This window comes from Megachile rotundata, chromosome 3 (assembly GCF_050947335.1).
Source record: "Megachile rotundata isolate GNS110a chromosome 3, iyMegRotu1, whole genome shotgun sequence".
In the NCBI taxonomy this organism is placed as follows: Eukaryota; Metazoa; Arthropoda; class Insecta; order Hymenoptera; family Megachilidae; genus Megachile; species Megachile rotundata.
This window is the reverse complement of record NC_134985.1, coordinates 9741193-9767505: the sequence shown is the minus strand read 5'-3', so window position 1 is coordinate 9767505 and position 26313 is coordinate 9741193. Positions and strand designations below refer to the sequence as shown.

At 35.4% G+C, this 26313-nt stretch overlaps 2 protein-coding genes across 4 annotated transcripts in view; one reads left to right on the top strand and one right to left on the bottom strand.

The window, feature by feature from the left end:
- Window positions 1-26313, top strand: part of LOC100881827 (dipeptidase 1) — a 194241-nt gene that overhangs the window by 114164 nt on the left and 53764 nt on the right. The window lies entirely within an intron of this gene.
- Window positions 2654-14939, bottom strand: LOC143264132 (uncharacterized). 3 transcript variants are annotated; one of them, XM_076529933.1, is made up of 6 exons: window positions 14858-14939; window positions 14434-14655; window positions 9505-9733; window positions 5822-5929; window positions 4942-5297; window positions 2655-3321 (listed from the first exon to the last, which is right to left on the bottom strand). In XM_076529933.1, exons 2-6 carry the CDS (start codon window positions 14438-14440, stop codon window positions 2951-2953), a joined length of 1071 nt encoding a protein of 356 aa, XP_076386048.1. In that variant the 5' UTR covers window positions 14441-14655; window positions 14858-14939; the 3' UTR covers window positions 2655-2950. The 3 variants fall into 3 exon arrangements, with proteins under 3 accessions (XP_076386046.1, XP_076386047.1, XP_076386048.1); XM_076529931.1 differs by having other exon boundaries at window positions 2654-3321; window positions 14434-14900; XM_076529932.1 differs by lacking the exons at window positions 14434-14655; window positions 14858-14939 and adding an exon at window positions 14297-14395 and having other exon boundaries at window positions 2654-3321.

Sequence of the window (26313 nt, the reverse complement as noted above, 5' to 3'; positions counted from 1 at the left end):
AGATATGTAACACATATTGTACACAAATATTTCACATATGTTACACATATTACATACAAGTATTACACATATGTAACACATGTCATATATGAATATTACACATATGTGACACATATTTTATACGTCACTAAAGTATTAAATAACATCTGTGAAGATTATAAAACAATATATCTCTAATAATCCGTATTAAGATAATGATCCGGAAATGTTAACGACTCAATAAAGAATTTTTACAGAAGTTTCCGTATCGATGGGTCGAATACGGCCGATTAAACGAGCCGATAGAGTAACGATGATTTTTCTAGCCAGTTCAAAGGACGCTTTTTGCGGCGGGAAAATAGCTGGAAGCCGCTCGGGGACGATTTAAAGCGAGTTCGAGCCGAAAAAGGAAGTTTGTCCCGGAATTCGATTCCACTGACTTGCCTTATTCCCATCCTCCCCTCCGTTTGTGTGTTATTTTCACGAACAACAAACGTGGCTTCGGCAGCAAAGACGAATGCCCGGAAAATGGAGGAACAGGAAATAGAAGGAGCCAAAAACAACGAGCGGCTAAATCTTCCGCGCGATAGCTCGACCGATCGATCCGAACGATATAGTCGACAAGGACAAAATTTCTTTCTTTCCACATTCGAACCATGATTCGTTAGACCCGTGCAGATGGAACAAAACAAGTTGGAGTTATGGGCCAGATTCCGGGTTGTACCAAAGGAAATTGTTAGCTACGAGATGTATGTTATGCTGATTGCTTGAATATTTCATTTTGAGTGCAGGATGGAGAATATTTTATGAATTTTAGGAGATTGATTAAATTTTATATTGATAAGTGTAGTTTGTAGTGGAAATGTAGATGTTTGATGGGTCAATTACTTAGGGAGATGGAAAGTGTGGTGACAATTTAATACTATTTGGAATTTTGCAATGTTGGAATTTGGGAATTACGGAATTTCGGTATTTGGGAATTTGGGAAATTGGGTGTTTTGGAATTTGGGAAATTTGGATGTGGAGAAATTGTGGAATTTGGGGAATTCGAGGAATCGGGAGATTTAGGGGAATTTGGAGATTTTGGGGATTTTGGGGAACGTGGAGATTTTGAAATTCTGCAATTTTTGAATTAAGGAATTTGAGAACTTTGGATTTTGTGAATTTTGGAATTTGGGAATTTGGGAATTTTGGAATTTGAGAATTTGAGAATTTGGGAATTTGGGAATTTGGGAATTTGGGAGTTTGGGAGTTTGGGAGTTTGGGAATTTGGAAATTTCAGAATTTGGGAATTTGGGAATTTGGGAATTTGGGAATTTGGGAATTTGGGAATTTCGGAATTTCGGAATTTTGGAATTTGGGAGTTTGGAAGTTTAGGAGTTTGGGAGTTTGGGAATTTGGAAATTTGAGAATTTGGGAATTTGGGAATTTGGGAATTTGGGAATTTGGGAATTTGGGAATTTGGGAGTTTGGGAGTTTGGGAATTTGGAAATTTGGGAATTTGGGAATTTGGGAATTTTGGAATTTGGGAGTTTGGGAGTTTGGGAGTTTGGGAGTTTGGGAGTTTGGAAATTTGGGAATTTGAAAATTTGAGAATTTGGGAATTTGGGAATTTGGGAATTTGGGAATTTGGGAATTTCGGAATTTCGGAATTTTGGAATTTGGGAATTTGGGAATTTTGGAATTTGGGAGTTTGGGAGTTTGGGAGTTTGGGAGTTTGGGAGTTTGGAAATTTGGGAATTTGAAAATTTGAGAATTTGGGAATTTGGGAATTTGGGAATTTGGGAATTTGGGAATTTGGGAATTTGAGAATTTGGGAGTTTGGAAGTTTAGGAGTTTGGGAGTTTGGGAATTTGGAAATTTGAGAATTTGGGAATTTGGGAATTTGGGAATTTGGGAATTTGGGAATTTGGGAATTTGGGAGTTTGGGAGTTTGGGAATTTGGAAATTTGGGAATTTGGGAATTTGGGAATTTTGGAATTTGGGAGTTTGGGAGTTTGGGAGTTTGGGAGTTTGGGAGTTTGGAAATTTGGGAATTTGAAAATTTGAGAATTTGGGAATTTGGGAATTTGGGAATTTGGGAATTTGGGAATTTCGGAATTTCGGAATTTTGGAATTTGGGAATTTGGGAATTTTGGAATTTGGGAGTTTGGGAGTTTGGGAGTTTGGGAGTTTGGGAGTTTGGAAATTTGGGAATTTGAAAATTTGAGAATTTGGGAATTTGGGAATTTGGGAATTTGGGAATTTGGGAATTTGGGAATTTGAGAATTTGGGAATTTGGGAATTTGGGAATTTGGGAATTTGGGAATTTGGGAATTTGGGAATTTGGGAATTTGGGAATTTGGGAATTTTGGAATACTTGGAATTCTTGGAATTGCCGAAATTCTTGGATTTCTTAGAACTCTTGGAGTTCTTGGAATTCTTGGAATTCTTGGAATTGCTGGAATTGCGGGACTTCTTGGAATTGTTTGAATTGTTGGAGTTGTTGGAATTGCTGGAAGTGTTAAAATGGTTGGAATTGTTGGAATTATTGGAATTGTTGGAATTGTTGGAATTGTTGGAAATTTTCAAATGTGACTCTCAAATATAAAATTACAAAAATATACAAATCTGTAAATAGTAAATTTGATTAAAAACATGTATTTCTTCACTTATAATAAAATACATACAATAATTTTACAAAATGATTATTACTAGGATTTACTATAACAGTAACGACCTAAATACATACGTTCCACACATAACTCATTAAAAATTTCCATTTCTTTTAAATTTTAATATCACACTTTCCCCCAGAAAAAATTAAAAATCTTATTTTCATTTTCTCCTCTTTCAACTCGTATTTACAACCATAACATCCATTTCAGAACAAACATACATGCAATGAATTTACAACAGTAATCGATATAAAAGTCTGCAATTTCTGCAAACATCTTATCCACACATACTCTTATTTTTCTTCTTCAATTAATTACATCAAACTCAGCAGTTGCATAAACAAATCCCTCTTCTCCTTTTTGGAGAAAATTCGCACAACAAAAGATTTCGATTTTCTCCTGTAGGCCACGTAGGATTTATCCAAAACTTCTTTCAGGTGGAAACAATTCAAATCGGGTACATGTGTGTGATCCTCCTCGGTGTCTCTCGCAATTTTCTCATCGATCCGTTCACGAACGTGAGGGTAAAATTTAGTGTGTCCCCGTTCGTGAGATGGACTCACATAAGGCCAAGGTAAACGACGATGAAGACTTGTGATGATGTTGCAACTGAATGGTACCCGATATACTCCTAACAGGATCTTGCGCATTCCACCGCTTCCCATTACGTCGATGATGTCTTGTTCTATAGGGATTTATTCGAAATTAATTTTAATACGATTGAGTACTGCGAATGGTTGCTGCGAATTACTTGTGAATTACTAGTAAATTAGTGATGAGGTAGGTCACGGTATGGAGATGTGTATGTGAGTTTATAGACATATTTATAAACACATTTTTAATTCTGAGTGCACGATGATAATATTCATTTTCTAGGTGGACAAGTTCAAATATTCAAGGATTCTCATATCTTCAAGTTTTCGAATTTGAAAATGTGAACATGACAATTTCCAAATCCTCAAATTCTCACATTTGAAAATATATAAATATATTCTTATATTTTCAAGATTATAAATTAGTGACTTTTCAAATTTTTCGATTCAAGTCCCCAAAACTTCATATCATAAAATTCCCAAATTCCACTATTTCCGAATATTCAATTTGCCACATTTTCAAAGTACTAAATTTCTCAAATCTCAAAACTTCAAATTATCGAAAATTTTATTTTTCAAAATCATCAACTCACAAGTTTCCAAATATCCCTAAATTGCCAAATTACCTAACTTCCCTAAATTTCCCAAGTTCCCCAAATTCTCGGAATTCCCCAAATTTGCCCAAATCGCCAAATTTACCAAATTCCACAAATTTCCAAAATTCCTCAAATTTCCAAAATTCCTCAAATTCCCCAAATTCCCCTAATTCCCCAAATTTCCCAAATTCCCCAAATTCCCCAAATTCTCCAAGTTCTCCAAATTCCCCAAATTCTCCAATTTCTCCAATTTCTCCAAATTTCCCAAATTCCCCAAGTTCTCCAAATTCCCCAAATTCTTCAATTTCTCCAAATTCCCTAAATTCCCCAAAATCGAATTCATCCAATTCCCCAAATTCCCCAAATTCGCCGAATTTCCTAAATTCTCCAAATTCCCTAAATTCCCTAAATACCCCAAAATCGAATTCATCCAATTCCCCAAATTTCCTAAATTCCCCAAAATCGAATTCATCCAATTCCCCAAATTTCATAAATTCCCCAAAATCGAATTCATCCAATTCCCCAAATTTCCCCAAATTTCCTAAATTCCCCAAAATCGAATTCATCCAATTCCCCAAATTTCCTAAATTCCCCAAATTCCCGAAATTCCCCAAATTCTCCAAGTTCCCCAAATTCCCCAAGTTCTCCAAATTCTCCAATTTCTCCAAATTCCCCGAATTCCCCAAGTTCTCCAAATTCCTCAAATTCTTCAATTTCTCCAAATTCCCTAAATTCCCCAAAATCGAATTCATCCAATTCCCCAAATTTCCTAAATTCCCCAAAATCGAATTCATCCAATTCCCCAAATTTCCTAAATTCCCCAAAATCAAATTCATCCAATTCCCCAAATTTCCTAAATTCCCCAAAATCGAATTCATCCAATTCCCCAAATTCCCCAAATTCTCCAAGTTCCCCAAATTCCCCAAATTCTCCAAATTCTCCAGGTTCCCCAAATTTGCCATATCCCAAATTCACAAAATACCCCAAATTTCCTAGAATCCCCAAATTCTCCAAATTTCTCAATTTCCCAGAATTTCCTAAATTCCAAATTGCCCAAAATTCCCCAAATTCCCCAAAATTCGCAAATATTCTAAATATCGACGAATAAAAACTTACGTTTCCAATTGAAGAACCTCGAATTCTCCGGCTGTACATTCTTATCGAAATATAAATCGTAATCGAAAATCTCCATGTCGGACAATGCCCAAATAACCGCGATATTAACGAAAGTTTGAATGTTAATATCGATCTTCACGTCCGACATAGCCAAGGTAACTTGTTCGCAGACCGCTTGAAGAACCACAGAGCTGATTAGAGTATGTTCGTCTATCCCTTGGTCGGACAAACGTCTGATCGATTGTGAAATACGCTCTTTCGACTCCTCCAAGTATTTTCTCCTCTCCGTGACCCGTCGTTTCCGGTCCCATTGCTGGTAAGCGGTTTTCAGATCGAACTTGCCTGGCAGAATTTGTCTGCGATTTCGGCACGATTACAAAAAGATGAAACAGTTTGCTCAGCTCTTTTGATAACGGATTACGTTTGTTTTGTAAGCTAGGAAATAGTTTATCTGCGAAGTTTCTGGTTCGTAGGAGGAACATTAGATTCGTGAAAATAAGGGGTGGGTAGATAAGAAATATTCGAATAAATAGGGATGGAAAGAATGGATGAATTAATGGGAATGATAAAATAAGGAATAAATAATTGTAGAATGAGAAATAAAAATATGAAGAGTTATAATATAATTTTGTTATAAAAATATTATTATTCTGTTATTATAGTACTACTTATTAGTACGACATTATTATCATATTATTTATTGTTATTCTATTGTTGTACTCTTATTTATTATTGTACTAATATTATGCTATAATAATATATAATTTTAGTATTGCAGTAGACGTTTAATTGTAAATTAAATTAATAGTTGATATATTGTATACAATTATTTATAGTGTATTGTTAAATAATATAGTAATTGATAAGAAAAATATCAGACCTGATAGGAGATCGAGGTCTTCTAGGCAAACGAATAGGTTTGCTCTCTTCACCGCCACTTGTGGACTGAAAATGTCTTGGTCTCTGAATTTTATAGTACGGTAGATACCTGAACATTGAATCAAATGAAACATAAGTTACTTTAAATACAGATTTTTCCAGTAATATAAGTATTTTCAAAATTTTTTAATATCAACATTTGAGTTTCCAAGTCTTTGAATTTATTAATTATCAAATTTTGCATTGATCAAGTTTTTTAAATTACCAAGTTTTTAAATTCTCTAAATATCAAATTTCCATATCCCTATATTTGATCCTCAAGTTACCAAGTTTGAAATTTCCTAATTCTCAAATATTGTAATCCTCAAGTTGACAATTGTTCAAATTGCCAATTTCTCAAATTTCCAAATCCCTATGTCATGAAACAAACTCCCCGAATTCTATAATATATGGTCACATTTCTAAATTTCCTAATTTCCTTCAAATCATATTTCCGAAACTCCTCAGTCATCAAATCCTTGAATCCCTAAGTCTATAAGTACCTAATTTCCAAATTCCAATATCTCCTAATCCACTTAACTCCACATTCCAAAATTCCCTAATTCTTTAATCTTCAAATTCCCAAATACCCGGGTCTCTAGTATCCCTAATTTCCAAATTTCAAGATCTTCTAATCCACTTAACTCCACATTCCAAAATTCCTTAATTCTTCAATCTTAAAATTCCCACATGCCCGGGTCTCTGAAATCCCTAATTTCCAAATTCCCAGATCTCCTGACAACTGATCTCCAAATTCCCAGATCTCCTGACACCTGGTCTCCAAATTCACATATCTCCTGGCCCTTAATCTCCTAATTCCCAAATCACCAAATTCCCTAATCTCCTAATTCCCAAATCTTCAAATCCCCTAATCTAAAACTTCCATATCTTCAAATCCCTTAATCTGCCAGCTGCCAAATCTCCAAACCCTTAATCTGCAAATTCCAAGATCTCCTGACACCTAATCTCCAAATTCACAGATCTCCTGACCTCTAACCTCATAATTCCCAAATCACCAAATTCCCTAATCTCTATATTCCCAAATCTTCAAATCCCCTAATCTAAAACTTCCATATCTTCAGATCCCTTAATCTGCCAGCTGCCAAATCTCCAAACCTTAATCTGCAAATTCCCAGATCTGACACCTATTCTCCATATTCCCAGATCTCCTGATACCTGGTCTCCAAATTCCCAGATCTCCCGACCCTTAATCTCTAAATTCCTCTAAATTCCTCACCCTTAATCTCCTAATTACCAAATCTTCAAATCCCCTAATCTATAAACTCCTAAATCTTCAAATCCCCTAATCTACCATCTGCCAAATGTCCAAATCCCCTAATCTCCAACTTCCAAAATTTTCACCTCTCCCAATTCCTCATCTTCACAATTTCCAAACTCCAGTAAACCCAATTACTAGATCCAATAGTAATAATAATATTCACTACAGTAGTATGTAGTAACTACCAGATCCAAAAACTGCCTAAAGTAAACATACCACAATCCACAAGTAAATATTTCCAAAAGGTATCCTAAGCAATAAAACGCACAACTCAACCCAGCCCATAATAGGAATCCAGCATTATATTCCACCGTGTTTACTCGCATGAAACGAGATCTTGTATATCTAACCGAAAGCCCGAGACAGTCGTTAAACGAGAATCAGCGACATGTGGCTTCCTTTCATTTCGCGTCGGTTCGAAAAGATGTGGTAGCCATCTTGCCAGCCTTGGCCCTTTAAGTAGGCGACGACTGGCCGGAAATTGCGGGAAATGTAACTGCGATGGTTTCGTTCAATTACACCGACCGATCGCACGGAAACTGTGCGGCTTTTGCTCGGGTTTGGCCTTTTTGGTAGCTGTTGATCCGACGGAAATTGCTGGAGAAGTAGCCGTCGTGTCGATAAAGAAACTCTCTGGAGGAAAGGTATTAGTAAACATGGGTGTTTCTTCAGATCCGGCGAAAATTGGCGGGTTGATGTAGTCTGGGATTAGGTCTTTTAATTTTGTATTTTGGGCAAGGTTTCTGTGGATATAATCTTGATTCTATGGATTATGATTTTGAGTGTTATCTTATCTATCTGTAGATAATATGGTAGAAGTTTGGTGAGAATTAGGTGAAGATCTTGGGGATTATTTTTCAGGAATTAATCTTTGCTTTGTTTTGTGAATTGGTCGTTTATATTATCTACATCGTCATCTATATCATCTACGTCATCATCTATATCATCTACATCATCATCTATATTATCTACATCATCATCTATGTCATCTACGTCATCATCTATATCATCTACATTATTTACATTATTATTCACATTATCATTTACATTATATATGTCATCATCTGCAACAATTATGTCAACGTTTACATAATTGATACGATGTACCACATCATCTGTGTCATCTATGGCATCTTCTACATCATCTATATCAGCTATCCTATCATGTACTGCATTTATGTATATCATGTACCACATCAACGTCATCTATATCATCATATACATCATCTGCAGCAGTTACATTGATATCTACATTATCTGTGTCATGTACCAGATCAAGAGTAACATCTATATCATTATCTACAACATCTACATCCTCATATCGTCAGATATGTATCATCATCTTTGTCATCTGTATTATCATGTGACCTGTATGATCATCTACATCATCTTTGTCATTTATATCATCATCCACATCATCTATATGGTCCTCTACATCAGTTACATCATGATCCATATTATCTACATCATCTTTCAACGTACATTAACCCCAAACCTCGTATTAACTGCAAAACTAATTTCAAACCTAATAGCATAATAATTATCCTCTGTACTCACACAATTTCAAGAGAATCAAAAACAATGACCCACAGCTTAATCACGACGAAACTCAAAAACTTCTTACATTGACTGCTAAATAAATGCTAGACTGCTAAATAAATGCTAACCTGCTACATTAATGCTAGACAGCTAGATAAATGCAAGACTGCTAGATAAATGCAAGACTGCTAGATAAATTCTAGATTGCTAGATAAATGCTAGACAGATAGATAAATGCAAGATTGCTAGATAAATGTTAGACTGCTAGATAAATACTAGCTTGTTACATTAATGCTAGACAGCTAGATAAATGCAAGACTGCTAGATAAATGCTAGACTGCTAGATAAATACTAGCCTGCTACATTAATGCTAGACAGCTAGGTAAATGCAAGACTGCTAGATAAATGCAAGACTGCTAGATAAATGCTAGACAGATAGATAAATGCAAGACTGCTAGATAAATGCTAGACTGCTAGATAAATACTAGCCTGCTACATTAATGCTAGACAGCTAGATAAATGCAAGACTGCTAGATAAATGCTAGACTGCTAAATAAATGCTAGCCTGCTACATTAATGCTAGACAGCTAGATAAATGCCAGACTGCTAGATAAATGCTAGACTGCTAAATAAATGCTAGCCTGCTATATAAATGCCAGACTACTAGATAAATGCTAGACTGCTAGATAAATGCCAGACTGCTAGATAAATGCTAGACAGCTAGATTAATGCTAGACAGCTAGAAAATTGGATAAACGAACTTGCAGAAAATTCAACATCATCATTTACAAGCGAAGTTAGATATCAGCAACAGGATGAATGCTTACAATTGGTGGGACAAGTACGGATCTGTGGTGTTCGGTTCTTCCTCGTTCTCACTGAGAGAGGAAAAACTTTCGCATTGGCTCAACAACCACGACCTCGTGTCCTCCTTTTGCTCGGTACGGTCCGTTTCACTCTCGAACTTCTCCCCCAGCTCGGTCTCCTCATCTTCTTGCTGATAATCCTCGCCGGGGTGGTCGAAAGCGGCATGCAACTCGTCGTCCGCGAAGCTCCCTGAAAGCGGAAATGAAAGCTGCGCGGGTACACAGCACGGATTGAACGGCCACGATACAATCCATTTTCACCCGGCACGCGGTAAGAAAAACACGTCGGCACCACTTTGCCACACATCGCACGCGATAAACAATTGAAATCGAGCTGCATTGTGAGCTTGAGCGGAAAATCTCGACGCGCCGCGCCGCGCACAAAGGCCATTTTGTGCGGGAAAATTGCACGCTGCGACGCTCAACGTAATGGCGGATCCGTTTACAGAGCTACGGCTCAAAATTGCGGGTGCTTTGTTTAAAAATATTTCGGGGGCTTTACAATTTGTGGAGTTTGGAAGGTATGTGGTCTTGTTTGTAATTTGGGAATTTTCAAATTCGCGAATTAGGAAATTGCAAGGTTTTAAATATTGAAATTTGTAAATATACAAATCCACAAACTTTCTAATTCTCTTCGAAATTTCTATGATCTCAAAATTTCAGATTTCTAAATATTCTTAAATATTGAAAGCCCTGAATTTGTCACTTTTCAAATATTCAAGTAGTGAAACCTGAAATATCAAAATCTCCAAATTTCCAAATTTCCCCAAATTCTCAAATTTTCCAAATTTCCTCAAATTTCCTCAAATTCTCAAAATTTCCAAATTTCCTCAATTCCTCAAATTTCCCAAATTCTCAAATTTTCTCAAATTTCCTCAAATTTCTAAATTTCCTCAAACTCTCAAACTTTCCAAATTCTCCAAATTCTCAAATTTTCAATTCCTCAAATTTCCCCAAATTCTCAAATTTTCCCAAATTCTCCAAATTTTCCAAATTTCCTCAAATTTTTAGTTCCTCAAATTTCCTCACATGTTTTAATTTTTGATTCCTCAAAATTTCCGCAAATTCTCAAATTTCCAAGCTTTCAAATTTTCCAATTTCTATTAAAATAAATTTGCATATCTCTCATTAATTTTATCAAATTTTCATAAGAACATATATTAAACAAGAATATTTAACAATTCACAAAATGAATGTAAACGTGATTTTTATGCAACATAAAAAGTTCCGTGGAAAATGACTTCTTTTACAAAAAAAAATGTATTTTTATATCAAACTTATATTTATCGCGTATGAACATGAAAATCACGCAACAAGTGGATATACAATATTTGTGCGGTCGTCCATGGAAATCATACGTTGCAGTGTTTTCAATGCAGTAACAAAAAAATATTGAAAGAGAAGGATGGGTAGGTCCAATTGGTACATATGAACAACCATACATTTTTCAAACATTTGTAACTATTATTTTTGCAATTTGGAAAGACTGTTCTTTGAAACGAAACGATGTTTTTCAATTAAATTCATTATTTGCAACGTACTGTATGAAGTAATAGAACACAGTTTGTAAAAAAAGGGTAAATGATTTGGGAGATATTTTTAATTCAGAAGTTTTTGAGAGAAATACAAATATACATTCTGCTTTGTAATTATGAATTTTATTGAGTTTCAGTCATTGATGAATTTTTATTTTTTATTTCATATTTTATGTTATTCAATATAAAATTTTATTGAATATGAGGTTACACAAATTTATTGTACAATCTTTTTTAAATAAACGTATATAAAAGGAATTTCTTTCTGGGAACATAAAAATATACCACAAATACCAAATTTAAAAAAGTTGAAGTTTAAAACTTTTTTACATCTTCACAAAAATTAAATTCTCTTAAATTTTACAATTTTGTGTAATTTCTTTCCAACAGTCTTGAAATAAAAATGTCTCCAAAATTATGAAATAAATTTCTAAAGTACAAGTACATATTTATTACAAGTATGTATTAAGAATCAATATAGATATTTGAGGTATTGAATATCTAGTCTGATATCAGTCTCCCTCGAAACCTCAGCAGTGAATGTTGAACGTGGAAATGTGGGCGATTCTATATCGACGACCGCGAATCACAAGTGTCAATCTTAATGACTGTCGAGTCGCTGAAATCAATGGCGGCCCATAGAAACCAATCTCAAAATCTGTAATGACGGTCCTCGAACACTGGAATCCTGATGACCTATGGTCACGGACGTCAATCTTAATGACCTCCGTATCTCGAAAATCAATATTGACGAGCCTTTGAACTGTGCTACGCCTTTGCATCTAGAATCGTTCATTACTTATTGCTACTCGAAATCCGCCATTTTGTAGTGATGAAACCGCTGACGGTCTAAGTAATTACTCTTATCTGTTCTTCAGATTATTTGATTATATTGATTGTTGTTGTAAATCTATTCTAAGTGTTTCGTAGCATTTCTTTGTTGGAAAAATTATAAATCTTAAGGGAGAGATATATCAAAATTTAGGGGAGCTGAAAATGTAAATTTTAGAGGAGAGACATTTTGAGATTGGAAAGTTTAAAGGAAATTTTGAAATGTACCTTTTTCAAAGTGCAAATGTAAGCACTGACCTATTAATTATTACATATAATTATAAACCTAGTTACTAGTTTATTTATAAACCTTCTATAAGTGTACAATTTTGTCTACCAAACGTGAAAACTGAACATAACCTCAATTTCACTAAAAGTAAATTTAAAATATATTTAATTGTACCACCATCAGCATCAAATAGCAATGTTATCTTTTATTATATATAATTATAAACCTTGTTAACTAGTTTATTTACGAACCTACTATAAATATACAGTTTTGTCTACCAAAAGTAAAAACTGAACATAACCTCACTTTCAATAGAAGTAAATTTAAAATATTATTTAATTCTACTACCATAAGCATCAAACACCTATGTTATCTGTTATTATATATAATTATAAACCTTGTTAACTAGTTTATTTACGAACCTACTATAAATATACAATTTTGTCTACCAAAAGTGAAAACTGAACATAACCTCACTTTCACTAAAAATAAATTTAAAATATATTTAATTGTATCATCGTCAGCATCAAACACCTATGTTATTTTTCTAAATCATTCTATTTAAATTACAAGAACAAAAAACAATACACTTTCTGAACATCACCTCAAAAATGATTTAAAACAGTAAAACCGCCTATTCACATTTCAGTACACAATTTTAAGCGCAGCTTGCCAAACTCATTTAACAAAGTTGTAACTATCGAAACTTTTGCAATTCCATTTAAGCTTGGAATTTTACAATTTAATAACGTCGGTCAACGGTTATGTTCTGTTTCAAATTCGTCGTTCACGATCGAGCGCGCAAATGGTGTCTGCGAGACCGGAATAGAAATTTCACAGATTCGCGGAAAATCGCTAAAAAAAAGTGGCGGTTATAAAAAAAAAAGAGGGGAAAAAAATAAACGGGTTGATATTGACGTGATATCGAAACGCCTGGCTGCTGACGACTACCGATAGAAGGCCAGCGTTTATGGATCGATGTATATACGGATCGTCGGGTTTCAGCGAAACGTTCGAATCGAAACCGTCGAATTCCCCGGCGATCGAGTGATCGTCGAACGTATCGACTGGTCAAAAATCGCGTCAAACGTGATCGATGTTGTATCAACGGATGACGATTCATGACACGCGAGACGTATGAAATAAATACCACGGCTTTTGGGCACAATAGTCGACTCAGTGGCGGGCCTTTGACCGTGAAAGACATATTTATATGTGCGCGATTTCTAAACGCCCCTGGTACGCGAATTCCGACCGCGGAATGAAAGGATAATTCTTCCAACGAATTTCATCGAAATATGTTTGCGGTGTCGAGGATCATTGACTGCAGTCTGATTGCTGAAATCGTTCCGTTTAATCGAAGTAATGAATTATAGAAGAGGTTGCAGCGGGCGGAATTCGAAGTTATTAGCGGCGGAGGGTGGTGGGCTTATTTTGGGTAGTGGATCGCGGGATTGAATATTGGGAATAATGATGTAACGAAATTTGGAAGTGGTACATGGAGACTTTGGAAATTTGGAGGTTTAGCATTTTGGAAATTCGAAAAGTTTGCAATTCTGCAGTATTGAAATTTTGCGATTTTACAATTCTGGAATTTTAGAATTTTAGTATTGAGGAACTGTGGAATTCTGAGATAGTGGAATTGTCTAATTCTGGTAGTTCAGAATTGTGGATTTGTGGAATTGTAAAATGGTGGAATTGCGGAATTTGGAAATTGTGGCATTCATGAATATTAGTGCTGTGGTATTGTGGAATTGCACAATTGGATAATTGTGGCACTGTGGAATTACGGAATTATGGAATTGCAAAAACTCCGGAATTGTGACATTGTGGAATTGAAGATTTATGGAATTGTGGAATTGTGGAATTGTGGAATTATAAAATTGTGGAATTGTGGCATTCTGAAATTGTGGAATTGTGAAATTGCGAATTTATGGAATTGTGGAATTGCGAATTTGTAGAATGGTGGAATTGCAAAATTGTAGAATTGTGGAATTGTGGAATTGCAAATTTGTGGAATTGTAAAATTGTAGAATTGCGGAATTGTGAAACACACTTTATACTCAAAGTGTTAAAGAATTCCCCATAGTTGCAATAAAACTAAATTAAACATTACGCGAAGATACCGTTTCAGAGAAAAATTTTTTGCAACACTTACCATTGATAGACATTTCCTTAAAAGTCTTCACTTTACAAATTCTTAAATATCTTCAGTTTATAAATCGATAGCTTATAATTCATTTGATCTAATCGCAAAGTAAAATTACCACCAAGTATAATATATTTAAAACGCACTTTCCATCCCGATTAACCGACGAGCCTTCTCACACGTCACTGTCTTTGTTCTGCAATCATCCTTGCATACGACATAACTTCTTCCTACACTTTTCTCTTCGACGTCATCATCAGATAAATAACTTTTGCACGCGGTGACTTCATCTTCCAAAGTAATAACTTGCTTTTCGGTGCTTATTAAAGCGATACGGGCTTTTTTCGGCGCTTCCACGTCTTCTCTTTCTGAAACAGTTATTTCTGTTTCCTTTTGGGAAAATGGTGGAAAGAGATTCAATTTTGAACGTATTGAAAATCTCTGGCGTCTGTTGTCTATACTGGGACTCCATCTTATCATTTTTATTATTTTAATACTAGTACTTAAATTTGTAGTGTTTATACTTTTTTAAATGTACAATTATCATAATTTTTGGTTGGGTTATCTTACTAGAAAATTTCAGAGAAATGTTGCCGTCACATCACTTTAGGTTACTTTTCTGCATTGGCAGGCGACAAAAGCATGCCGATTGAACTTTTGTTATAAAATATGACTTCTGTACAATTAATCGAGTAAATGTTTATATAATTTTATTAATCATATAACAATGTTTACAATGTTCATAGAACTTAAGCTAGTTGTTTTATCATTTTAGGTTTATAATCACAAATATAGTTTTGAAGCATATTTACAACTACGTCATTACACATATGTACAGGGTGTCTCACAACTAGTGTAGGTCCCTGAAATGGAGGGTGGCCGACGTGATTCTGAATAAGATTTCCCTTTGCAAAAATGGGATTTGATGCTTCGTTTTTGAATTATTAAGGAAAAACACGGACCAATCAGAGCGCGAGGATTATTACGCGTTGGACTACTACGCGTCGAATATCCACGCGTTGGATTACTACGCGTTGGATATCCACATGCTGGATTACTACGCGTTAGATTACCACGCATTAGATTCCTACGCTTAGAATTACCACGCGTTGCATTATTACGCGTTCGATTACTACGCGTAGAATATGCACGCGCTAGATTACTACGCGTTGGATATCCACACGCCGTATTATTACGCGTTGGATTACTACGCATTGGATTACTACGCGTTGGATTACTACACGTTGCATTACTACGCGTTGGATTACCACGCATTAGATTCCTACGCTTAGAACTACCACGCGTTGCATTATTACGCGTTCGATTACTACGCGTAGAATATGCACGCGCTAGATTACTACGCGTTGGATATCCACACGCCGTATTATTACGCGATGGATTACTACGCATTGGATTACTACGTGTAGGATTACCACGCGTTGCATTACTTCACGTTGCATTACTACGCGTTTGATTACCACGCATTAGATTCCTACGCTTAGAATTACCACGCGTTGCATTATTACGCGTTGGATTACTACGCGTAGAATATGCACGCGCTAGATTACTACGCGTTGGATATCCACACGCCGTATTGGTACGCGTTGGATTACTACGCATTGGATTACTACGTGTAGGATTACCACGCGTTGCATTACTACACGTTGCATTACAACGCGTTGGATTACCACGCATTAGATTTCTACGCTTAGAACTACCACGCGTTGCATTATTACGCGTTGGATTACTACGCGTAGAATATGCACGCGCTAGATTACTACGCGTTGGATATCCACACGCCGTATTAGTACGCGTTGGATTACTATACATTAGATTACTACGCGTAGGATTACCGCGCGTTGCATTACTACACGCTGCATTATTACGCGTTGGATTACCACGCATTAGATTCCTACGCTTAGAATTACCACGCGTTGCATTATTACGCGTAGGATTACTACGCGTAGAATATGCACGCGCTAGATTACTACGCGTAGAATATGCACGCGCTAGATTACTACGCGTTGGATATCCACACGCCGTATTAGTACGCGTTGGATTACTACGCATTTGATTACTACGTCTAGGATTACCACGCGTTGCATTACTACACGTTGCATTACTACGCGTTGGATAACTACGCATTATCGGAAGCTGCCGTTCTCGCGTCTGCGCACCCGTAATCCTCGCACTCTGATTGGTCCGTGTTTTTCCTTAATAATTCAAAAACGATGCTTCAAACCCCATTTTTGCAAAGGAAAATCTTATTCAGAATCGCGTCAGCTACCCCCCATTTCAGGGACCTACACTAGTTGTGAGACATCCTGTACATCATGTAATATGTAATGGTACGAAAACAATTTTAAGTTACAGTTATAAAAAATTAATGAAAAATTTACATAGCCATTTTTATTAAACCTTGATCTTTAAATTGATATATATAATTAGTGCCTATGTTAATACTTTTCTGTCATCACATCTCATACTTGACCACATACTATAACCACCACCACATATACTTATACACATATATATAATTTAATATGCAACAGTACAAAAACAGTTAAAATTTGTAGATAACTCGATTGAACAATTCACAGTTCATAATTAGTCACAGCTCAAAGAACCGTATTCTCAATATGAATATAATAGAAAATAATAGCAGTGATTTCTGAAATCACGAGTACTCTTCTGTTCAACGTGTCTTAGCTCGTAAAAGTTCAATACTAGCGAGTCTCGGTCGTAGAAACCAATCTCGACGACCTCGAGTTCATGAAAATCAATTTCAACGACTTCCTTCGACTGCTGGAAATCGATAGCGACGACCCTTGCGTTATAGGACTCCATACTTATGGTACAGAGTTACAGATATCGATCTTAATGAGTCCCAAGTCTAGTAGAAGAGAGTAGCAGGCGACTTTCTTTAGCTTAGAAACGATTTCCACGTTTCGTAGCTTATGAAATCTTATGAGTACGTTTCTGAATTTAAACTTAAGCTTTTTGTGTCGTTTGGTGAGATGAAAGTAAATTGAAATAACTTATACAGTTGGGAATGGAAGGTATATATTCATTTTTAGATTGATATTTTAGTTTGTTTATGGAGACTTGGGGTTTGTGGGTGGTTTGGAGTTTGAGAGTTTTGAAGAGAATACTCAAATTTTCAAACTCTCAAATTCTTAAATTCTCAAAGTTTAAAATTCTCAAATTCCCAAATTCCTAAATTCCCAGATGGAAAATTCTCAAATTCTCAAATTCCCAAATTTCCACATTCCCTAATCCACAAATTCCCAATTTCCCAATTCCCCAAATTTCCAAAATCCCAAAATCCTCAAATTCCCAACCCCTCCAAATCCCAAAATTCTCAAATTCCCAACCCCTCCAAATCCCAAAATCCTCAAATTCCCAACCCCTCCAAATCCCCAAATCTCCAAATTCCCAACCCCTCCAAACCCCCAAATCTCCAAATCCCAAATTCTCTAAATCCCCAAAACCCCAACTCTCCAAATCTCAAAATTTCCAAATATTCATCTCTCAAAATCTAAAATCTCCATAAACCTTCCAACACTATCATACCCCCAGCTTCTCAGCTCTCCAACATTTCCCCGATCCTCCTCCAGATCCATAAAATTGTCCAGGCGTCGTGAAATAACCGTCTCATTACCCAAATCCTTCTGTTGTTATTGTAATTATTATTAATTATATCCGTGGCGCGAAATTCGTTTAAAGTAAATGAAGCAGCGTATTCTGGCTTGCGCCGATCGTAACCGGTCTGCAACGTTATTCATGGTAATTAAATAGCGCCCCGTTATTACCGCTTTCTGCTTCATCGCGGGTGTCCTGCTCGCCATTCTAAACAACCGCAATTTCGAGAATTTACGTGACAACGTTGGGGAACGAGCAAGGGGACGTTTAACCGAGAGAACGATTAAAAAACTATTTCCCTCGAAACTCGAGATTATCAAATAAAAGAGAATTGTTATGTGTTTATTGAAGATTAACCCTTTGAACTTGAAGGTACTCTTGTCGCGGGGGAAACTCGGTTTCTTACCGAAAAACTTGGCGAAACTTCGTGAAACTTTTTCTTATTGATTGCGTTCACCCCTGTTGTTTGTTCCGCTTTTTCCGACATTTTGTTTTGTCTCATTACGAAGTCTTAGATCTTATGAAGAAAAAGTTACTTTTGCAGAATGAATTAATAGCGAACCTCAGTTTTGAAAGGTTTGTGATTTTTGTGGAAGAGAGTCAAAGTTGTCGGAATGTACAAATATTTCTTCGCTTTCATTTTTTAGGGGTCTGAATTTTTAGTCATTTTCATTGGATCTGATAATTCAATAAAATTTAATTGTTGACGATTTTTCAAATAACTTTTGATTTATTTTTCTAATTATTTTTTCATAGTTTGTAAGATTAAAAAACAAATTTTGTGCAAGTGTTATTTTCTCAGTTTTAAACTTTACACAGCATGTTTTCATTTTATTGTATATAAGTATGAACCTTGTTAACTAGTTTATTTATAAATCTACTATAAATATACAGTTTTGTCTATCAAAAGTGAAAACTGAACATAACCTCACTTTCAATAGAAGTAAATTTAAAATATATTTAATTGTACCACCATCAGCATCAAATAGCTATGGTATCTTTTATTATATATAATTATGAACCTTGTTAACTAGTTTATTTATAAATCTACTATAAGTTTACAGTCTTGTCTACCAAAAGTGAAAACTGAACATAACCTCACTTTCAATAGAAATAAATTTAAAATATATTTAATTGTACCACCATCAGCATCAAATAGCTATCTTATCTTTTATTATATATAATTATGAACCTTGTTAACTAGTTTATTTATAAATCTACTATAAATATACAGTTTTGTCTATCAAAAGTGAAAACTGATTAATTTTCAGTGTTATTTTTTCAGTTTTAAACTTTGCACAGCATGTTTTCATTTTCAAAAGCAACAGCAATTTTAATATAGAAAAACGTAATTAATTACAGAGAAACAATTTTTTATTTATATACTTTAACAATTTTTGTTGTATTATTTGCACAACCATTTTGTTAAATTTTCTGTATTTTACAGCGTGAAATATTTTGTATAAAAAATATAGAGGTGAGAGAATAATATGGAAAACAGTAAAAATTATTCTGCGAATTTGGTATAAAAAATGGAAACGGGTATCACTGTTAATCGATTAGTATGCTCTGATTTTATTAACCGAACCAAAAAACCAACGAGATAAGGGAAAAATTAAACTTGATCCGTCCGGTCGTCGAAACAGCGGGCACAGTTTAATTTATCCGATTAAAGGCACAATCGAGCTTGATTCGTTCGTTGAAAAATGTGATTAAGCTTAATTCACAGTCGTGCCGTTCTAGCGAAGCGACAAACGCAATTAATCAGAGGAAAAAACGAGGACGAAATTCATCGTGTACGAAAAATCCGCGTCGGGCGATGAACGGTTGTTTTTTCAAACGGAAATCGATCCACGGAAAACAGGGAATGAAAAGGAAATCACACGTGTTATTAATCCGTTTGCATCGCGAAAAGAAATTGATAGCTCAAAATATCACAAATGGCCGCGTTTTTAGCCGGGACGAATCGTCAAAGGAAAAAAAGCGGGCTAAATGTCGGGTAAACTCTGGAATCGTTGGAAAAATCGATGCGAATACATTGCCGTATCGATTCATAATCTCGTTAACTGTTCGTATGGCTTGAAAATATTTGCCGAAGGCTTTCGTCGTTTCGGAAAATATTTTGCCACTTTTCTGTTTCAAAGTTCAGTTTGAAGAATGAGATTGTTCTACGTTTTTTAAAATTCTGAAATCTTTGATTTAGTATTGCTATCAGTTCATATTTGGTGAACAAACTTGAATATTGAAAAATTTTGTATTTTTATAATCGTTCATTTTGAGGATTTTTCAATTTGTAAATTTAGAGATTTAATTTTTTATTGTATCTTTACGTGTCAGATCTTAATATAAATTCGTATATAAATTCATACTTTGATATTAATTAAGAATTTCAATGGATGAATTAAGTAAAAAATTAAAGTATTTATTCATCAATAATAATCACTATTTGTCATACAAATTAATGTTAGATCTGAATATAAATTTATGTGTAAAAATCATTCTTGAATATTAATAATTGATGATTATTAAAATTTCTCAACAAAAATTTTATTTTTAAATTTAACAATAAAATTCACTTTTTCACGTCAATAATGAATATGTTACCGTGAAGGACCGAAATCTGGAGAATGTCGACTTTCACCGTTGAATGTCAACATTCATATAGTCGCTTGGTGTATGTCCGAAATATTTGCTAAATACCCTTATTTCTGACTTACACCGGTAAATGTCGACATTCACCATGCGCTAATGGTGAATGTTGAACATGTCGGAGATTTATATTTTCTTCTCCGTAATTCAGTCGCTATAAAACGTCACAAGGGTGACGTAACTTTTTCGCCTCTCTTTCTGAGAGGAGAGACCAAGAATTTAAAACGCATAGTACATTCTAAGCATACGTGTTCTTCCTCCGTGGCCTATTCTGGCGTGAGTTTCATATAGTATACTGAACAATTCTTCATTGGTAACATAATACTGTATATTCGTTTCCCCTGATTTTAATGGTACAATTAATTTCCTTTCATCATTAATTTTTAAAACGTCAAAACGTTTTAATCGCATGTAATCCAAAGGTGTGTTGCACTTAGTTTTAGCAGAAACCACTTCAGAAAGTATTTTAGAGTACTTTTCTTGAGAAAAATAAAAACAATTGTCTTCTCGTTTACCCGCAATTAATGCATTTAACTTTTCAAGAAAAAGATCACGATTTACTGCAGTATCCATTCAGTATAAATTACGGTATTGGAAAAAAAATTAAGAAAACGTTGCTCGCATCATCAAAGCTTGCATAAAATTGACAAAGCTGACTGACTCCCAGCAGAACACATGATTTGGCGGGAGAGAGCCAGTCGCTTCTTTGTCGGCTCCTCTCTTTTAGACCTCCACTAGAGCATATCTGTGATTGTCGACATACACCGGTGAAGGTCCGAATGTACAAGAATGTAATAAAATATTCGGTCTTTCACCGACGTATTTGGTATGTGTTGACATTCACCGGTGAAAGTCGACATTCTCCAATTTCGATCTTTCACGGTAACAAATACACTTCATAAAGTAATTTAACCCTTAAATGCATAATTTTCTAATTTTACCAAAAGTTATCAACTAACAAAATACCTTGAAAGCGGTTGATTCAAATAAAAACGAACAGATGACGCTATTGTGTATTTGATTGGTACGTGGCATATCTGCAACACTACTCATTGCAGGTTTCCTACATTTTGTATATAATTTATAAGATTAAAACTGGTATGTTGCATTTATACAACTATATGCATTTAAGGGTTAAAGTTAAATTTAAACTTATCAATATAATATTTTTTGTCAACAAAAACACAAGAACGAGTATACAATCGATTCTTTAAATAGAACTCATTAGAAGCGATAATAAGAGAGTACTCAATCTCTGATCCTTCTAGTCAGGGGATAGCAACAAAGCGAGGAGATACAATCGATTTTGGGAAGAAGGGTTCTTAGGAACTGGTTAACGAGCACAATGCGAAATTATAGAGCTCATTAAGGCGTTGTTAGAGTTACTGTTTCTGCCTGTTTCAAAGGCAATCCGAGAACTTGCCAGCTTCTTATTAGATCCTGAAGGGATGTGTTTGTATCTCGTTAATTAGATGATAAACACGAGACGCGGATCATTAAAAGCACGCTGTGCTCTTTAACGCCGTTGCTGATATACTTTGATTAATAATTAACCAGACTTCATTACGGAATTTGTGATAAATATTTGCGAGTGACAAAATTCTGGAGGATTATTAATTGTTCTAATTAAAGTGGATAAGTTAATTGTTCTATTAAAAGCTCTTTTCGTAATAATAATTAATATTGTTAGAATATGGTGTATTATTTATATTGTAATAATATACAAATTTAATGCAATAATTTAGTTAACATTCATGTATTATTAATAATTAATAATAACAAACTCCTTTATAGAATTGTGCAAAATTAATATATAGCAATTACAAAAGTGACCTTTTCAAAAATTGTATAAATTATTACGTTCGAAAATAAAAGGCTACCACGGAAAAAATGAAAGAAAATTATTGAAAAAAATTTGTGTAAGGATGATTGAAGCAGTACGTTCAATTAATAATTTTCTTCGAAGAAAACACAGAACTAAAATTTGTGAAAAAAATGCGGACACTTAAAGATTCGTAAATTTACACGTGTTCGAAACTGGTAAACTTGGAAATTTCGTAATTCAAGAAGTTTTATGTACAAAACTGAAACGCCAACTTCTCGAACGCGAACGAAACGGTGCTCGCAAGTTTGGCTGCAACTATTCCTGGCATCCGACGAGCGTCCGAACTTCTATCCCCGTTGACGTGCAATTCTAAAAGGAATCAGGACGTCCCCGAGACTGGAGCAGAGAATTATAGCGGGATCGCATTATATCCCGGTGAAGTCCCAGTAACAAGCTTGCAAATCCGACGAAAATGTCGCGAATATCCCGCGAGGCGACTTAAATTGCCTCGTAAGCAAGCCGATAGTAGTTCAGGGAAATCGTGAGATCGTAAGAAAATTTGAAACCCCGCCAGAACTACGGAAACATCCCTGGCAAGTCGAACTAACCGTTCCTCTTCCTATTACCTTGCTATTACGTATGCGAAAGGCGCTTCCACTTTCGATGGGAATTAAGCTGCTTAGAATCCCTGAATTTCATCGTGTTTCCTTCAAATGTCACGTTGTTCAAATCCCGAGATTGCTGCGAAACACGATATTTACGGCATATGTGAAACTTCCCTCAATTTACGCTCTTTAAATTTTCATTAGGAAACATTTGTTTGGAGGTTATGGTTGCGCGGTACCGACGACCATTTTGTAGCGAGGAACGATTTATGGAGCCGTTTTTATCAAACTTTAACTTGCAAATTGATGTGACTTTCGTAGTGCTTTGGTGTGTGTCAAAATTATTATATGCTACAGTAGTCAGTAGGGTATTTTATTTTATTACACATACACAGTATGACATATCTTTACATAGACACATAGATGAATATTTTCGAAGACGTACATTAATAGTTTTCGACCAAATAAAAAATAGTAGTCACAATCCTTGTATTAACCAACAAGAATTCATTTCCAGCCATAATTACCATATTACAATTTAAATTTGAGTGCATAAATATTTTTCTAAATAAAAAGAGACCTGTATAGAACTTACACATCAAACCATTATTCACAATTTCTATTAATTATTAACCAAAAACACCATAAAAAACATATCACAACAAATCGATTAAACGAATATCACACTTCTCACGAATCACAATACATCAAAACTACATACGACAAGGCATTGTTAATGCTTAATGAGCTGATACGTTTACCAGACACGCACCTACATAACCGTCAGTCTAGAGGTTAATTCATCGCTAATCAGTGTAACGTCAACCACATGTGCGAGGGACGTGATTCAAGTTTTGGAAGCAGAGAGAGAAGCCAAGGGAGGAATACCGACCTGAGTGGCCAGTTTAAATGACATTCGAAGCTGAAAGCAAACTAATCCAAGTTTTAGTCGACACACGTAGAGGTAGCCTACAAAGTGGAAACTCCGTATGAAGAGAGGCTTCTCGTAGCAATGGCTGAGAGCAAACCAGCCAGAGCCGAACAAAATTACACCTGAGCAATTGACTGAGGGCACTTACGGATAGAGACTTGCCCTGGTGCCCGTCGCGAAGGTGAGAAGTGAACGATTATAGACTGCACCTGCTGCTGGGCGATCGATGCACCTACGTCTTCTGCTGGACGGGCACTTTATGTTGATTTAGGGACACGGATTTGGATATTTAGTTGGTAGTTGGACACTTTGGGATTTTGGGGTTAGGGAAGATTTGGAGGGTGGAAATTTGGCAGTTTAGTGTTTTGGAATTTTTGTATGTTGGAAGTTTGGGGTTTTGGTAGATTGGAATTTTTTAAGTTTGGGATTTTGGGAGCTTGGAGTTGTGGAATGATGGAAATTATAGGTGGAGGAATTTTGGGAGTTTGGAACTTGGAGATTTTGGGGTGCTGCTAGTTTGTCGCTTTGAAATTTTGGAGTTAAGCAAGTTTTGGAGGATGGACGCTTGGGATTTTAGTAGTTTGGAATTTTGGGATTTTGGTGGTTTGGAGTTGTAGAATGATAAAAATTAGAGGTGGAGGAATTTTAGAAGTGTGGGACTTGGGGACATTGGGGTGCTGATACTTTCTGACTTTGGAATTTTGGGGTTAGGGAAAATTTGGAGGATGCAAGTTTGGGATTTTGGTAGTTTGGAATTTTAGAAGTTTGGGATTTTGGTAGTTTGGAGTTGTAGAATGATAAAAATTAGAGGTGGAGGAATTTTAGAAGTATGGGACTTGGGGACATTGGGGTGCTGCTATTTCCCGACTTTGCAATTTTGGGGTCAAGGAAGATTTGGAAAATGGAAGTTTGAGATTTTGGTAGTTTGGAGTTATGGAATTATGAAAATTAGAGGTGGAGGAATTTTGGGAGTGTGAAACTTAGGGACTTTGGGGTGCTACTACTTTTTGACTTTGGGATTTTGGGGTTAGGGAAGATTTGGAGGATGCAAGCTTGGGATTTTGGTATTTTGAAATTTTAGAAGTTTGAGATTTTGCTACTTAGGAGTTGTGGAATGATGAAAATTATGAAAGGAGGACTTTTGGGAATTTGGAACTTGGAGACTTTGAGGTGCTGCAACTTTCTGACTTTGAAACTTTAGAACTTTAGAACCTTGGACCTTCAAGCTTGATAACATTGTAACTTTGAAATTTAAGGAACTTTAGAACCTTGGACCTTTAACCTTGATAACATTGGAACTTTGAAACTTAAGGAACTTTAGAACCTTGGAACTTTAAGCTTGATAACACTGAAACTTTGAAACTTAAGGAACTTTAGTACCTTGGATCTTTAAGCTTGATAACATTGAAACTTTGAAACTTAAGGAACTTTAGAACCTTGGGTCTTTAAACTTGATAACACTGCAACTTTGAAACTTACGAAACTTTAAAACCTTAAAAGCTTTAAACTTAAAAACACTGGAACTTTGAAACTCTATAAACTTCATAACATTGAATCTTTATCATTTTCATACTTTTACTTCATCCCAAACAAAGCCAAAAGTGAATCCACAAACCAAACTAAAAAAGAGTCTCCCAGTAATCTACCGTCAGAAAAATCCTAAAAAGCAGGGAAAGGTGTTTTATTCGTAACAAGAGAACCTAACGCAAAGAGTTTAACGGTAACAAGCACCGTGACAAAAAATGCAAAGCGTTAAAAATCCTTTTGTTCCTATTCGGATTTGGCGCGCAAGGATGAATCAACCAGGGACACGGTATTTTCCAGCAAAACGGAATTCCTAGGTCGATGTTAATCGCTTTCGGTCGAGTAACGAGCTGCTCGATGTCGGACGAGAAGTTTCGTGCGGTTTTTTCGCGAACTTCTGACCACCCTGTACAGCGGCCTCGACAGAGTTTAATGAAAGTTGTGCAGAGGCGTGTACGTGATGCAATTTTCGCGCGACAGTTTCACGAATATCCTGGATATCTCCTGAACACGGTGTGCTATGGCGAAAGAAGCCGCCAAAAGAAGGAAGCTGTTATTGCGGAAACAGAGACGAACCTGTAATACGGATTTGGCTGACATTTTTGGTTGGCAACGGAAGTCGCCAACGAAAATTGGCAAAGATTGTCGTTTGTGTTGTTCGTTAACTTTTATTTTTTATTTTTATATTTAATATTCAATATTTATTTTTAATTTTTATATTTGATTTTCATAAGTGATATTCAATGTTTGTATTTAATTTTTATTTTTAATCGTACGTCAACTGTAGAAGTTCTAAATATTCTAATTTGTGATAAATGTGGAGGCACATGTAAATACTGCACTCAGCGAC

Bases quoted from the DNA above. Each gene is read 5' to 3' on its own strand.
- LOC143264132 (XM_076529931.1), bottom strand. From the start codon at position 14,767: ATGATAAGATGGAGTCCCAGTATAGACAACAGACGCCAGAGATTTTCA. The intron at 9,734-14,433 runs GTGCGTTTTAAA...TTCCGCTTTCAG, and splicing joins TCGGTTAATCGGGATGGAAA to GGAGCTTCGCGGACGACGAG. The intron at 5,930-9,504 runs GTAAGCATTCAT...TTCAATGTTCAG, and splicing joins CCGTACTTGTCCCACCAATT to GTATCTACCGTACTATAAAA.